The sequence below is a fragment of the Garra rufa genome, chromosome 12 (assembly GCF_049309525.1).
Source record: "Garra rufa chromosome 12, GarRuf1.0, whole genome shotgun sequence".
NCBI classification, from domain to species: Eukaryota; Metazoa; Chordata; class Actinopteri; order Cypriniformes; family Cyprinidae; genus Garra; species Garra rufa.
In genome coordinates, this window is record NC_133372.1 from 31,452,038 (window position 1) to 31,468,892 (window position 16,855).

At 35.1% G+C, this 16,855-nt stretch overlaps 1 protein-coding gene across 1 annotated transcript in view; it reads right to left on the reverse strand.

The window, feature by feature from the left end:
* Window positions 1–15,490, reverse strand: part of negr1 (neuronal growth regulator 1) — a 149,568-nt gene extending 134,078 nt beyond the window's left edge. The window contains exons 1-2 of the mRNA XM_073852555.1: window positions 15,450–15,490; window positions 8,005–8,243 (exon numbers count right to left, since the gene is read on the reverse strand). Coding sequence (XP_073708656.1) covers window positions 8,005–8,243; window positions 15,450–15,490 — 280 coding nt within the window. The remainder of the gene's footprint in view (window positions 1–8,004; window positions 8,244–15,449) is intronic.
* Between the last annotated feature and the right edge of the window lie 1,365 nt (window positions 15,491–16,855).

Sequence of the window (16,855 nt, forward strand, 5' to 3'; positions counted from 1 at the left end):
TGTGAGTTTGGATTTATTATAACGTTCATCTGGGAATGCAATGTGTGCCATTTCATCAGATTTAAAAGTTAAATCATTTATAAACCTACGCAAACACAGGAGGATACATCAGTGTCCTAACTGTTCATCGCAATTTCAAAAGAAAAAACTCAAACGCTCACTGTGAGTTTATATGTTTGTCTACATATTCAAGAAATTGCAGTGGCTGCAGCATTTCTGTCGTAAAGAAATGGCCAAAAATTAAAGATTAAGTGGACATTTGAATTAAATGGTGTTTAGTCGATATTAAACAACAATAAGATTGCGCTGTAAAGTGTAAAAACAACTGTTAGGTCATTGGCGTCCTCTGCAGTCATTTGTTATAATGTGTAATGTACAGTACGTTAGCTCTATTGTTTATAATACATTATGTTTTTTAACAGTTTTGTTCAATAAAACAATAAAATTACTTGGTTTTGATACTGTAATTATTATTGCTGCTTTGCTATTATATATGTATTTTAAGTCATTTTAAAGGCTATTGTTCGCATATGTCTGTTTTCTATTACTACAAAAAATGTATTATAATAATCTGATTTCTCAGTTAACCATTTTTTTCTCGCAATTGTGAGTTTGTGTCTTGCAATTTGGACTTTTTTCTCAGAATTGTGAGATATAAACTTGCAATTACGAGTTATAAAGTCCACTTCTGATATGTTCACAGAATTGCGAGTTTATATCTCAAAATACTGACTTAATAACTCGCAATTGCGAGTTTACATCACACAATTCTGACTTCATTTATCAGAATTGCATGTTTACATCTTGGAATTCTGACTTTATAACTCGCAGTTGCGAGTTTATTTCATGCAATAAAAAGGGTGTTGTTTTACTCAAATTTTAATGGGAGTATGTTGAAGACATTTCAAAAAGACCCTAAAGCAGGGGTGCCCAACCCTGTTCCTGGAGATCTACCTTGCTGCAAAGTTTAGTTCCAACCCTGATCAAACACACCTGTCTGTAATTATTAATTGCTCCTTCAAATCCTAATTAGTTGGTTCAGGTGTGTTTGATCAGGGTTGGAGTTGAACTCTGCAGGAAGATAGATCTCCAGGAACAGGGTTGAGCACCCCTGCCCTAAAGAATCATACCAACTTGTGAAAAATGGGTATTCAATGTCCCCATTAACACTGAAGTGACAAATTATAATTGCATCAAGATGTCACTGGCACAATCAAGCCAGATTAATGTCACTTATGTAACTGAACGTGACACACCAGTTTGACTACCTAGAAAAACAGGGAACATTTTATTTTACTCCAAAACCACAATAGACACGAGCATTAGCATACTAGAGTAGCAGCATTTGAGGGAGTCAAGAAGTGGTGATTTTTTTGTGAATAACAACTTCAATTTTCAATAAAAAAAGCTATTGCATGACTTCAAAAGACTTGAAAGTTCAACGTTAAAAAGGATGAGAAGCCCTTGAAATGTAGAGCTATCTCTCTCTATATACCATGATAATCAATGTTCATAATTGAACTTCTTCCACAGAAGTCATTTACTTCAAAAGACATCACAACAGAAAAGTCTTTTTTGTTGTTGCCGCAATACTGGAATGTATGCAGTGACAAGCTCTCTGATTTCTTTGGTTCACCTTCCACAATAAACAAAATGGTGGTTGCTGATGACAAACAGACCATCCCTCCTAATATTTGGCTAAGTTAGATATATAGGGCGTACGTGCAGAATAGCAATACATTTGATCTGTCATTCACTAACTGAGCACATCTATAAAAGAATAATGCGGTGGTCTCAAACTGCTCTATTTAATGGTGACTCACTGTGGACTATGACAAATGGTACTGTCTGGTAAACAAGGCTAAGATTTAAGTGGTGGAGAAGATAGGTGATTATTCTCCGAAAAATGTGTGTGGGCTATCCTCATTCGATCCTTACAAAACAAACAAGCACACTCATTCTCTGATGATGCCCAGTATTGACCCGTCGGCTAGAAAGAATGACCTAGCAAAACCGTTTGGTCCGCACAAATGTTCAGGATACATCAAGAGAGCTCGAAGAGACCGTGAGTACAGTCTGTTCAAATTTCATAAAGGACAAATAAGACGTTTTAATCGCATTACATACGATTTGGCGTTCCAGGATTTGTGCCACTGTAAGAGTCAATTTAGCAATTTCATTTTTGGTACAATTCTGCAGGAGATTAAGTTTACCTCTCACCGATTCCTATTACAAGACTGCTGTTCATCATGTGTTTCCTGTCGCTTTTGTTCTCTCGCTTTAGTTGTTGTCATTACCCCGACAGTGCGTGTATATTTTCTTACCAGTGCTTATTAATTATCCTAGATCATGTAGAGATACATGCAAGTAATGGATTCTATTAAGGACAAAAGATCCATCATGATCATGAAACAGCCTTTGGCTAAGCGAGTGAAAAAGGAGGACATTCATTTTGTTGATTATAATTACATAGAAGGGACTCGGCGACGGGCTACAGGTTACGGCCTCTAAAACTACACATCTTCAGATATGATTGGCCTGTATTAGTTTGCTTTATCTGAAAAAGGGGTTAGGGTGCTTGCAGTGATCTTTCTCTAGTTAATTATAGGCAGTGGATTTATGCAGATAGAAAATAGCAAATTTGCCACTGCTGAGAGTCAGCACCTCCTACTAAGGTGTCCACCGTATACACCACCCTGTAAAATACACACAACAAGAGAATTTAGATAAATATCCATCATTAAATGACTAGGATGTGAGATGATGCCAGGGACCAAACAAATATCTGCATAACAGCTCAAAAGAGTAATGAAATATTCATTAAAATTCTCAGTTTATGTATGTGTTGCAGCAAACACATATCGTGCCTAAATATGAATTTCTCTATAAAACTAAAACTGCAACCAGTTTAAATGAGCTAATCATTTTTAAAGAGTTGGAACAGATAGTAAAAGAAAAGCAGCCAACAAGGGAACCAGAATACATGGGAACCCCTTCAATATAATTTAAAAAGCATCCCAGGTGGCACCTCATGAAGCTGCTTGAGAGAATGCCCAGATTGTGCAGAGATTGTATTATCAAGCTAATAGGTGGCTAAATTGAAAAAGCTAGTAAAATAGTTCTGAAGTAATAAAAAAGTCAATACATAATTAGTAATATTTAATATGTATATTAAAAACTATGTAAAAAAAATACATATACAGTCGAGGTCAAAAGTTTACTTACACTTTGCAGGATCTGCAAAATGTAATTTTTTTTTACCAAAATAAGAGGGATCATACAAAATGTATGTCATTTTTTACTTAAATGACCCTATTCAAGTTTACATCTACTTGATTCTTAATGCTGTGTTGTTAACTGAATGATCCACAGCTGTGTTTTTTTGTTTAGTGATAATTTTCATTAAATTGCCCGCTGTTCTTCAGAAAATTTGTCAGGTCCCACAAATTCTTTGGTTTTTCAGCATTTTTGTGTATCTGAACCCTTTCCAACAATGACTGTATGATTTTGAGATCCATCTTTTCACACTGAGGACAACTGAGGGACTCATATGCAATAATTACAGAAGGTTCAAACGCTCACTGATGCTCCAGAAGGAAAAATAATGCATTAGGAGCCAGGGGTGTAAACTTTTGAACAAAATGAAGATGTGTACATTTTTCTTGTTTTGCCTAAATATAATTTTTTTTTATTGAGTACTGCCCATCAGAAGCTACAGAAGATACTTACATGTTTCCCAAAAGACAAAATAAGATAAGTTTACCTTCAAATTCAAGAGGTTTTCACCCCCTGGCTCTTAATGCATTGTATTTCCTTCTGAAGCATCAGTAAGTATTGAAACCTTAGTAAGTAATAGTTGTATATGAGTCCCCCAGCTGTCCTCAGTGTAAAAAGATCTCAAAATCATACAGTCATTGTTGGAAAGGGTTCAAATACACAAAAATGCTAAAAAAAAAACAACAACAAAGAATTTGTGGGAACTGAAGGATTTTTCTGAAGAACAGCGGGCAGTTTAACTGTTCAGGACAAACAAGGGACTCATGAACAACTATCACTAAACAAAGAGTAAGAACACAGTATTAACAATCAAGTGTATCTAAACTTTTGAACTGAGTCATTTTTATAAGTTCAACTATTATTTTCTCTTGTGGATTATATGTAAATGTCTTTTATTTGAAATGTCTTATTCAGGTCAGTACTAAATAAAAAGTATGTGCATTTTGCATGATCCCTATTATTTTGGTAAAATAATAACATTTTGCAGATGCTGCAAGATTTTGTATGCATACTTTTGATCTCAACTGTATATATATATATATATATATATATATATATATATATATATATATACAGGTATGTGCCAAAAAATTTGAATATTGAGGGAAAGTCCATTTATTTCAATAATTTGTTTTAAAAAGTGTAAATTGTACGTTAGTTCACTACACACAAAGTGCAATATTTCAAGCCTTTATTTGTTTAAATTTTGATGATTATTTTGATTACAATTTGATTTACAATTTTGATAACAAATCCAGCATTTCACAAAATTAGAATATCATGACAAATTTCAACATTGTAGGCTCCCTGTGTTCAGAAATCTGGGGGAGCTTCATACGGAGTGAGGCTGGTGTCATTGCATCAAGAAGCACCACATACAGACGTCTGCATGACATGGGCTACAGCTGTACAATTCCATGCGTCAAGCCACTCCTGAACCAAAAAACAACGTCAGAAGCGTCTGTACTGGGCTAAGGAGAAAAAGTACTGGTCTGTTGCCCAGTGGTCCCGAGTCCTGTTTTCAGATGAAAGCAAATTTTGCATTTCATTTGGAAATCAAGGTCCCAGAGTCTGGAGGAAGACCGGAGAGGCACAAAAGTCAAGCTGCTTAAAGTCCAGTGTGAAGTTTCCACAGTCAGTGATGGTTTGGGGAGCCATGTTATCTGCCGGTGTGGGTCCATTGTCTTTTATCAAGTCCACAGTTAACGCAGCTCTACCAGGAAATTTTAGAGCACTTCATGCTTCCTGCTGCCAACAAGCTTTTTGGAGATGATAATTTTATTTTCCAGCAGGATTTGGCACCTGCCCACAAAGCCAAAACTACCAGTACCTGGTTTAATAGCCATGGAATAACTGTACTTGATTGGCCGGCAAACTCGCCTGACTTAAACCCCATTGAAAATCTATGGGGTATTGTCAAAAGGAAGATGAGGGAACAGAGACCCCGAAATGCAGACGAGCTGAAGCGCCAATATCAAAGCAACTTGGGCTACCATAACACCTCAACTGTGTCAAAGGCTGATTGCCTCCATGCCACGCCGCCTTGATGCTGTAATTAGTGCAAAAGGAGGCCCAACAAAGTACTGAGGACATAATACAGTACATTAACACACTTTTCAAAATGCCAACATGTGTTTAAGATCCTTTTTTTATTGGTCACATGAAATATTCTAATTTTGTGAAATACTGGATTTGGTTTTTTTTTTTGTCTTTGATCCATAATCATCAAAATTGAAACAAATAAAGGCTTGAAATATTTCACTTTGTGTGTAGTGACCTAATATAACATACAAGTTTCACAATTTGAAACACATTATTTAAATAAATGGACTTTCCCTCGATATTCTAATTTTTTGGCATATACCTGTACATTATGCAAACAAAAACTTTTTCTTTGGATGTGATTAATCACAATTAATCGATTTGACAGTGTAAGTACATACAGAAATATAAACACATACGTTAAATTTAATTTCCTAGCTTCCTTTGCAGAACTCCAACTAGTTTTTATTTGAAAAAAAAAAAAAAAACTTCTCTCTAGAAAAACAAGATGCATACATAGCATACCTGACCTCTGCTGTCATTTATTTTAATTGCCTATTTATAGTGAAAGCTGATTATTTTCTTCATACACATAAAGCTTATGTACACAAGTTCTGAGAGCAGACCTCACGGTTATGCATATTCGCTGAGAAGAGGGGATTATCAGGCAGACATGTAAAGCTTTATGCCAATATTTGTAGCTGGCAATTGGAGGTTTGTTCAAAGAACAACATCGGTGGAATTTTCTCTTAATAACCATTCAGTCAGGGAGTTAAAACATATCGATTAGAATAGATGGCCAATGATAATAAGCAAAGCTAGCAGCAGAATTAATGTTTTCCTCACTAAAAAAATAACAATACACCATATTAACCAACACCCATTTAACACAATAAATAAAACGAGTCTTGCAGAGTGGCCATTTGCATGGACTGCTATGATGTAAAATGTTATTCCACATGGACATTATCAGAAATTATGCTGCTGTGCAGGATGGAGAGGAAAATGCAATTTTTTCCTCCATAAATTTAGACCACAAATGGAGTCACTCCTCTAATGACACTTGCAATTTAGTTACTTTTGACTTGTTTGCCCACCATGAAGATGAAAATTCATCAATACATATGAAATTAACAATCAAACCCCATTAAAATGTATATTTAGATCCACTTAAACGTGGCAATATTTAATTTTTATTACATAACATCAAATATCACACTCGATCCTACACTCCAAATGCTATCTATCGCCTATAGGCTAATTCACAGACTTTACTCTAATTCCTTAAAAGGGGGACGCACACATGTTGAGCTAGAATCCCTATTTACATAATGAAACATTAAAATAGTTTTTACTAACGTTTGATGATTTCATAGTCAGACTCATTAGTTACACATTCAATCCATATTTTCAGTATGACTGCAAACATACACAAGAAAGCTTAAAGCAGAAGCGTAGAAATGCATGCAGTGGCCTAAAGATTCAAAACATTTTTGACATTTTGACACGGTTGTGCCTTTTGAAGTCAAAATATAGTGCCGTGAATATGATGTAAACACAAATTTATATTATCAGTATTAAAGGATTAGCTCACTTTCAAAATGAACATTTCCTGATAATTTACTCACTCCCATCCTAGATGTTCTTGTCTTTCTTCATTCGCAAAGAAATTAAGGTTTTTGAGGAAAACATTCCAGGATTTTTCTCCATATAGTGGACTTCTATGGTGGCCAATGGTTTGAAGGTCCAAATTGTAGGTCCAAAACATGTAGAGCCCTTTAAAGCTGCATTGAAACTGCAGTTTGTACCTTCTAACCGTTGACTCCCATTGAAATCCACTATATGGAGAAAATCCTGGAATGTTTTCCTCAAAAACCTTAAAGAAGTAGTTAACTTCCAGAGCAAACATTTACAGATAATGTACTCACCTCGTTGTCATCCAAGATGTTCATGTCTTTCTTTCTTCAGTCGTAAAGAAATTATGTTTTTTGAGGAAAACATTTCAGGAATTATCTCCATATAGTGGAGTTCTATGGTGCCGGCGATTTTGAACTTCCAAAATGCAGTTTAAATGCAGCTTCAAATGGCTCTAAATGATCCCAGCCGAAGAATAAGGGTCTTATCTAGCGAAACAATCAGTCATTTTCTAAAATAATACAAATTTATATACTTTAAACCTCATTTGTCTTGTCTACCTTTGCCATGTGCATGCGTACTCTGTGCAGTTCTATTTTTTTTTTTTTTGACAGATCGTTTTTTGCTAGATAAGACCCTTATTGCTCAGCTGGGATTGTTTAGAGCCCCTTTAAAGTTGCATTGAAACTGCATTTTGGAAGTTCAAATTTGTGGGCACCATAGAAGTCCACTACATGGAGATATCTCCTAAAATGTTTTCCTCAAAAAACATAATTTCTTTACGACTGAAGAAAGAAAGACATGAACATCTTGGATCACAACAGGGTGAGTACATTATCTGTAAATGTATGTTCTGGAAGTAAACTACTGCTTTAATTTCTTTGCGACTGAAAAAAGAAAGGCATCATGGATGACACGGGGGTGAGTAAATTATTCAGTAAAGCATTAATCAGTAAAGAAAAGTTAAGAAAAATTTCTAAATTGGTTTATTATCAATACAAAAACATAGCAAACCATAAAGAAATAAGACGTTGTTAATGAAACACTTACCTTTTACAATTAACTGAATGAGTTTTGGGCGAAGATTACGTTCACTCTGTATCGAGCAGGTGTACAAGCCCTCGTCCGTTACATCCACTTTCTGTATCTGTAAGCTGTATTCATGTTTATCCCCCACATTTGATACGATGGACACGCGAGGATCCCCTGACCACTTGTCATTCCCTGCGTAAATGATACTGGAACGATTCAACCATGCTCCTTTTGAGATCCCATCCAACAGGTAGCATCTGAAACCAGAAAGAAAGCAGATAGTTAAAGCTTTTAACATTGTTTACATGCATTTTTAAAATGCTTCAAGACAAACCATGTCCAAATTAATTTATGTTGAGCATTTTCCGCTAAAATGTGGTTTGAAACAGGCCATTTCCTACTGTAACCAATCTTTGGCTTTTCATATCTTTTGGCTGTATGAGATGGTTTTTGTACTATTAGCAATACATTATTAGCTGAGGACGTAGAGAGCAACACATAAAATGCATTACCATTCTGATACATGGACTCGTAGATGACACTGTAACTCGCTCTTCCTCTTTTTCAGAATCAGTTTCAGCGGAGACTAATTTGCATATTCATGAGTCCACGTATTCTAAATGAGGTAAGGATGTAGGGTTATATTCAAGCCATGAAAAAAACTATTTTCATGGAAAAAATGATTAAATATGTCATTTTGATTATCAAAGATGAGTTTAAGGGATAGAACTTGTGACTGCAGAGGGAGTAAGGACAAGGACAGCAGATATCATAACATCAGCATGAGATGAGATTATAAATGCAATTTCAGATATACACAGATCAACAACATATAGACCAAGAATATGATTTACTAGCTGATCACTGTTGGAAAAACTGTCACAAAACAGATCTTCATTTTATGTTAGGTGTTGTTTAAATGCGTCATGGTACTGTCATAAATATCTTTCAAAGACTGACACAGAAGAGACGAAATTGTTAAATAAAGTTGTTATTTTTGCTTTCTTCGCTTCAAGCTTTATAAAATTAAGTCACATGGACCATTTTAACAATGTCCTTACTACCTTTCTGGGCCTTGAATGTGTCAGTTGCGTTGCTGTCTATGCAGGGTCAGAAAGCTTTCGGATTTCATTAAAAATATCTTAATTTGTGTTTGAAAGATGAACGAAAGTCTTACGGGATTGGAACGCCATGAGGGTGAGTAATTAATGACAGAATTTTCATTTTTGCGATAACTATCCCTCTAAAGTCTTACTGAATAATAAACACTATCTGCAAATCATACAAAATACATCAGTCCCTGGCGTGCACAAAAGATACCATCAAAAGCAACAACAACAACAAAATAACTATTTAATATTTAAAGCAGTTGTTCCCAGCTGATGGGTCATGACCCAAAATGGGCCGTGGGTCTGTTTTAAAACAGCACAGAAAAAAAAAAAAACAATGTTAAATGCAAATAATAAAATGCAACTAAGTGTACAATCTTGCATTTAGGACAGCGAATTAAATAGGCATCATTTTAAGAAAACGCTTAGGGGAGAAAGGAGAAAACGCTTTCCATATCTTTTGTTGTTGACATCAAAAGCCACGCGGCCCAATTAAACTCCACAGTATTTTGGTCCAAATCCCTCCGTCACTTTGCAGAAGCCAAATTATGCGGATGCCAACATGGACAGGTTGCATGACATGCCATGTTTTTGATTCTGTTTCAAGGTCATCCCGTTTTGTTTGGATTTCTGTATTCATTTAAACATGACGTCTTCCAATTGACAGTTCTAACCCCGAAACACAAGACTTCAGAACAGCAAAACCATGCAAACAAACGAAAAAAGACAGCTTGGAACTTCAATGTGGCTTCACATCTAACATCTATTTGTTGTTTGTCAGCAGTGGTGTGAGAGTCTAAGCTGTGAGTTATTCACACAGGATGCTCTTGAGGTTACAGGTGAAATGGGAGTCAACATATCCGTCAGTACCATGCAGGTCTCAACTCACTTTCTCAAAGTTGAAAGGATTGTTAGGAAATGTGCTCATGTTCTCATGCCATTCGAGAAAAAAAGTGATGTTGGGTTTGTTAAAAAGTGTAAACACAGAATGATGAGACAAGATTTAAAACGATACAGTTGAGTTACCATTATGCATGAGAAAGACCCACTGGAGAATGTGATTTAGAGCACATCTTATTAAAAATGTATTGATGCTTCTAGAATACAACCTCTCAAATTAAAAGCATTTCATAATGTATAATTGCATGTTGTGTAAAAATGGTAAATCAATCTGAAATGTATGGCAAATGATCTATAATATTAGTGATAGGTCATAATTTGTCCAGTTTATGTATGCCACATCCTTGAATTTCAATGACAGATAATGGAGTATAACTTATGTAGGCCTACATTCATAAGCATAACTAATTAACACCAATAGAGATTATATATTCTTCACATTAACATTAATGTCACAAGAGATATGAGATGCTGAAACGGGGTTTACAGTTAAATAAATAATTATCTACATAAATAAATACTTGTGTTAAATAAGCACACGTATATAACCACAATTTCTTATTAAGTGTTCAACCAAACACGCACAACTGCAAAACATCGAAGTACATTCGAAGGATTTTGCCAATGTTAAAGAGATAGTTCAGCCAAAAATGAAAATTAGCCTATTATTTACTCACCCTCAAGACATCCTAGGTGTATATGACTTCCTTCTTTCAGATGAGTGCAATCGGAGTTATATTAAAAATAGTTCTGGCTTCTCCAAGCTTTATAATGCAATGGGCAGGTGTTTCTCTTCAACAGTTTAAAACAAGTCCAATAAAGTGTAAACAAGTCCGCTCAGAAATGACGAATGCGGAAGCACAGTGGAGAGAGCAAAACAAAACAATGGTCATGAATCAGAAGTACAAAACAAGGATTTGTAAAGAAAAATGTCGGAGGATTTTGATGTAAGCTAAAAGGAGACTAAGGAAACTAAGGACTAAGGAAACTTTGCTTCCTTTGCTTCTGTGAACAAACGCTACGTCATCCACCCGAAACAGCTCCCGTGTACAACAGTTAGCGCGAGCTAGATTAAAGTGATTATTACATTTTAAATATTGGGTATTTTTCTTAAAAAAAACACATCGGTTCGCAACAGGAGACCTTTATTCACCCCGGAGTCATGTGAGGCACTTTTTAGTATGGATGGATGCACTTTATTGGAGTTGTTTTGGACTGTTGAAGACAAACACCCACCCATTGCATTATAAAGCTTGGAGGAGCCACAACAATTTTTTATATAGCTACGATTGTATTCAGAAGTCATATACACCTAGGATGCCTTGAGGATGAGTAAATAATGGGCTAATTTGTATTTTTGGGTGAACTATCCCTTTAATTCTCAGCTCAGTCTTATAAAAGCCAAAATTCTTCTTTGAAATGTTGAATGTTATCATCTTATGTTGTATATTAATTTACTTTTTTCCTAAATCTGAACAAAGATTATTAAAAAGATATAGTAACCTACAAACCTGTCATAATTTACTCACCTTCAAGTCATTTCAAGCTTCTGTTGAACATAAAAGAATATATTTTGAGAAATTTCTTTTTGCTTTTTGTAAATACAGAAGTCACTGGTAACCAAAACTGTTTTAACGGTCTTACAGGTTTGGAACGACCCTGAGGATGAGTAAATAATGACAGTTTTTGAGTAAACTATCCTTTTAAAAGCATATTTGCAATGTTATCACAAAATCAAAACTATATATTTATAATCTAATCAATGTAATAAACATCTGTCGAGGAAAACATGAAAATTGCAAAGAAAGAAACAGTTCAATTTAATTACAGAACATAGAACAAATATTTTACAAAGCGCTGCTAGCACTACAGTTAAATGATAACATTCATAAAGGCAAAAACTCAAAAGACCACTAATAAATTATGTAATACAAACGTATCAATTCTAAATTATTTGCTACAAGCTAAACTCTTTTGATTTCCTTGTAAAAGCTCCTCAGGCATACTGCTCTACATCGCTGACACTGAAAGTTTCATCACCATTTCTAACCCCTGAAACAGCAGGATAGCTGGTGTCAAAGCACTACAGAGATCTAGTCGGACATTCCACACAATAACTCCTCACAAAGGCATAAGTGCTTCCTACTGAGGTGTAGGCCACTGTGAAAGAAAGTGTGTGGACCTCCACATGTGCTATATTTCCTTTGTACCTCCTGGAAGGAACAGGTGGAAAGGTTCAAAGCTGATTTCATGTGCCTACTAGCATGTGCTAGTCTTTGAACTATTGGACTGTAGGACTTATGTGTGTGTGTGTGTGTGTGTGTGTGTGTGTGTGTGTGTGTGTGTGTGTGTGTGTGTGTGTGTGTGTGTGTCTCTTCACCAGCATTCGCTAGTGGTTAAATAGGCCCAAGACTTGATGGTCCTTCTGCCTTCCATAATTTTTTTTCCCCAAATTATGGAAGTCAACCATTATGAAAGGAAACCATCAACTGTCCAGTTGCCTCAAAATATCTTCTTTTATGTTCAGTAGAAGAAAGAGACTCATACATGCTTAAAACAACTTGAGGGCAAGTAAATGATGAAAAATTTCATTTTAGGGTGAATTATTTCTTTTGCTGTTATTTATATAGCAGAGTAACTAGGACCCTATGAGAAAACGCAGACAGAATTGCGGAATCCAGTAATAAAACAGAATTTACTGTATAAGACACATTTGCCAAATTTTGGATGGATAAATCAAAAGTAGGTCAGCACACTTAAATCAAAATGCGATATGGACTACTGTCTGTGAATATTAAGCAGCAAAAAACTATGTAAATATGAATCCTGCCTGTTCTGGGTGTCTCTGTGTGAATGAATGGCACAGATACGCGGTTTTGTTTACTACTGAAGCACACAATATGCATGCTGTGTTTTTAGCCTCCGCCACCTAAATAGAGTATGTGAACACATAAACATAATCTCTAGAAATGCTCTGAGAGTCACTTTTTGACCATTTCATTTGAGAAAATCTATCATCATATCATATACAAGCTGTGCAACCCATCAAAATAAAAGTTTGGTTTAACCTGAAGGAACTGTGACAGAAATATATTGCTTAATGTAAATATAGTGACCATTTTATTTGAGAAAATCTATCATCATATCATACACAAACAGAAACTTCAAGGTCTTCATGGCTGTGAAGCTGTGCAACCCATCAAATTAAAAGTTTGGCTTAACTCGAAGAAACTATGACAGAAAAATATTACTTAATGTAATTACAGTATTACTACTACTAATAAAATTATTATTAAAACATTATTTTTTAGGAATATTTACCAGAATTTATTTAGCAGAAAAATGCAAATATACAACAAAAAAGAAAAAAAGAAAGAAAGAAAGAAAAAAAATTACAAATTAATTAGAGATGCTTTCGATTATTAAAATATATTGAAACCATTCAAATGAAATGCAGACAATTACAGAAAACAAAATTTGCCAAAAAAAAATTGAAATTAAATTTGAGAGAAAAAAATAAAACATATTTCATAGGTAGGGGTGGGTATCGTTTGAATTTTATCGATTTCGATTCCGATTCCGATTCCACTTATCGATTCCGATTCTTTTCGATTCCCAGTTTCGATTCCAATTTAGTAAAAAAAAAAACAACAACAAACACAAAAGTCAAACATTAATATATTAAACATGTTTATTTTCAGTGCTAGCTTGCAACATATTATTTTATTGCAGGGGTTCTCAACCTTTTTTATATCAGGGCCCCCTTCTTCTCGGGTCAGTTTTGCAAGGCCCCCCTATGCCTGACATTTCCTCTAAAGGTGTTTATTTTTTAACCTTTTTTATTAACCTAAACATTTGTTTTGCCTTTTTATTTTTCTCCTGCATGTTATAAAAAAAATCAAACAAACTTTAAATTAAAGCTATACTTTTGAATTTAAAAGAAAATCCTCTGCTCTAACTTTTTAACATGAATATACATATACAGATTTAAAACACCTAAATTATTTAATTCAGACATTCTTCACAACTTCAGAGTACTCTTTCTTAAGTGACTGAATATCTACTGTTTGTATTTATTATAAAATAAACATATAAATGAAAAATACAGTAAATACATTGTAAATCTGTTTATGCTGGTGCTCATATGTGCTTAAACACCACTGACCCTTACAAGATCCACCTCTATGGGTAAGCATTCATTATAAAAAAACTCACAGGACATTCATTTTGAAAACTATGCAAATATTTTGAAATTTCACGCAAAAATACTATGGATCAGAGCACCGAAAGCATGAATAGTTTGTGAATCAACAGCGGACTTATGCGTGCCTAATGTACGACTCCGATATACAGTACAAGAATGAATACATTAGGCACGCGCGAGTTCGTTACTATTACTCTGGTCATCTTTGCCTTTACATAAGCGGGAGGGTTTGTTTCATGCAGCCAAGAGATAAAGTAGATACCTGTCTTCCCGCGGGGGTACAAGTGACTTTTATGTGGGCTTTTGCAGGACGAAATAACATACATTTCTTCTGGAGTGGGCGGGCGCAGGACTAAAATCCGTCCCTTGCAGATCTCTAAGATGAAGTTTGCGTGCAGATTGCACGCGTGGAAGGTCCTGGCAGATCACTAGATGAAAAAAATGCAACCAGGAATCGAAACGAGGAATCGAAATTTTAATATTATAACAAGTATCCGATTCTTTATCTTAAGTATCCGATTCCAGAATCGGAATCGATTTTCGATTCCCAACCCTATTCATAGGGCCCTTAAAAGTGTTATTTTTGTTAAACCTTTAATAAATTGCTGTTAAATTGTGTAAGTTTCATGATTTTAAATAATTAGACATGCTTTTTGATTTAAAAAATGTAATTTAATCATTAAAACAGATTAGACAAATTAAAACAGAAAAAAATAAAATGGATTTCATAGGGCTCTACTGTTATTTATATAGTAACTAAATCATATGCTGACTACTTTCTTTAATAATTCATGGCTATTTTTTTTCCAGGGTTTAGCCTGGCTTTACATTTGTAATATGTATGACATATTTTTAGACATATATTTGTTTTGACATCTTACCCACCATGTAGAGAATGTACTTTGCATGCAAAGTAGATTTTTATCATGGAAAAAACATCACTTTTCTTAAAATATCTTAAAATATCACTTTTCTCTCAAATCGCATGCAGCTGTATTGAGTAAAAATACCAGCTTACTTATTGACACATCTTACCCCGCTCTCCCCTACCCCAAAATAACACTGCAGCCCTATGTATTTCGCATCCAAATATGTATTTTCAAGCCAGTGTGCATTGTTACCAATTTAAATAAGCATCTGCTCTCAAAGTCTCAAAACAGCAGAGAGAAGAGACTGTAATCAAGTCATGTTTGTTCTCCCTCTTTCCCCCAAATTTCCCTTAATCATCTTTATTCATCCCTTCAAAGCACTGCTCTGTGAAACTCATGAGGGCAAACCTCTTCACACTCATGGTGGGATTTTTCATCTCATGATCTCTTCAGAATCCATTGAGGCTTTTCACATTGTGGAACACTGATTAGGTCTTCATCTGGTATTTTCTGATTCAAAACATGATTTCTGAAAAGCAGGATTTCTGATTCAGGAGGCCTTTGTTTTGTTTTGGCTCGAAGTGTGTTTTTGGATTTGAGGCGTCTAAAGACCCTGCCAAGGTAAGTTAAACACGCTGAATCTATATCCTTAAAACACTGACTAACGCAGAGCCCAACCAATTACAGTTGCTGTTCTACAGATGCACCGAGTGTTTTCTGTAATCTACACTGGATTTTCTTTTCATTTCGGATTGACCCAGATTTCTTTTGTTCTTCTGATCAGTCCTTCCAGCTGAATGATTGACTAAAGGTATGTTTCCAGGCAGGGCCTTCAGGATGGATTCCACTACAGATTTAAACAATTCTGATAATACACTGTGTTTATTTGAGAGAGATTGTTTTTCCTCTTCTTTTTCTACTGTTGAAATGTTTGGGGTCAGAAATTTGACAGAAATTAATACTTGTATTCACCAAGCATGCATTAGATTGATCAAATGTGACAGCAAAGACATTTACGATGTTACATTTATAATGTTTCCATTTCAAATAAATCTTTTGGACACTGATAATAAGAAATGTTCCTTGAAGACCATTCTTATTATCAAGGGACAGCTTTGCCATCACAGGAATAAATTACACTTTAATATATTAAAATAATTTCACAATATTAAAATTTCACATAAATGCTTATGACTTTTTGAAACATACACTATCTTACGACCCACAACTTTTGAATGATAGTGAACATTTATCTATGTATTTTTTACTAAAACCTTTTAATACTTGAAAAATGCCTGCAAACTCCATTTTAGGATCAAATTGTGGAAGGATTCAGGAGCGAAATGCCTCAAACCGTACCGCAGCCTCACTGATATTCTTCCTTCTTCAAAGCGGAACAATTCAAGCCAGCAGGCACACAACCAGGGTAGTTTGGGAATGGGAATAGGGAACAGGGTTTTGGGAAGGAAACAGCTGAAAATGCACCTTCCAGCCATCTCTGTATTCGCTACGCTAGTTTCATACAGTGGCTGCAGCTAGCAGCAGCCTGTATTTGAAGCATGTTTGGCTTTTTTTCCCCCCGCTGATCACGGCGATGTCAGGCAAAATGAGAAGTCGTTTCAGAGACGGCGCAAGTTATTACATTTTGATTAAAGATTACCAAGACAATAGCATGCAAAGATGAATCGCTCGCAATAAGAGCAGGAACGAGTAAATAGGGTCAATTTTGGATTCATGTTGACTTCAACATCAGCGAAATGCCGACATACTACATACATGAAAATTGC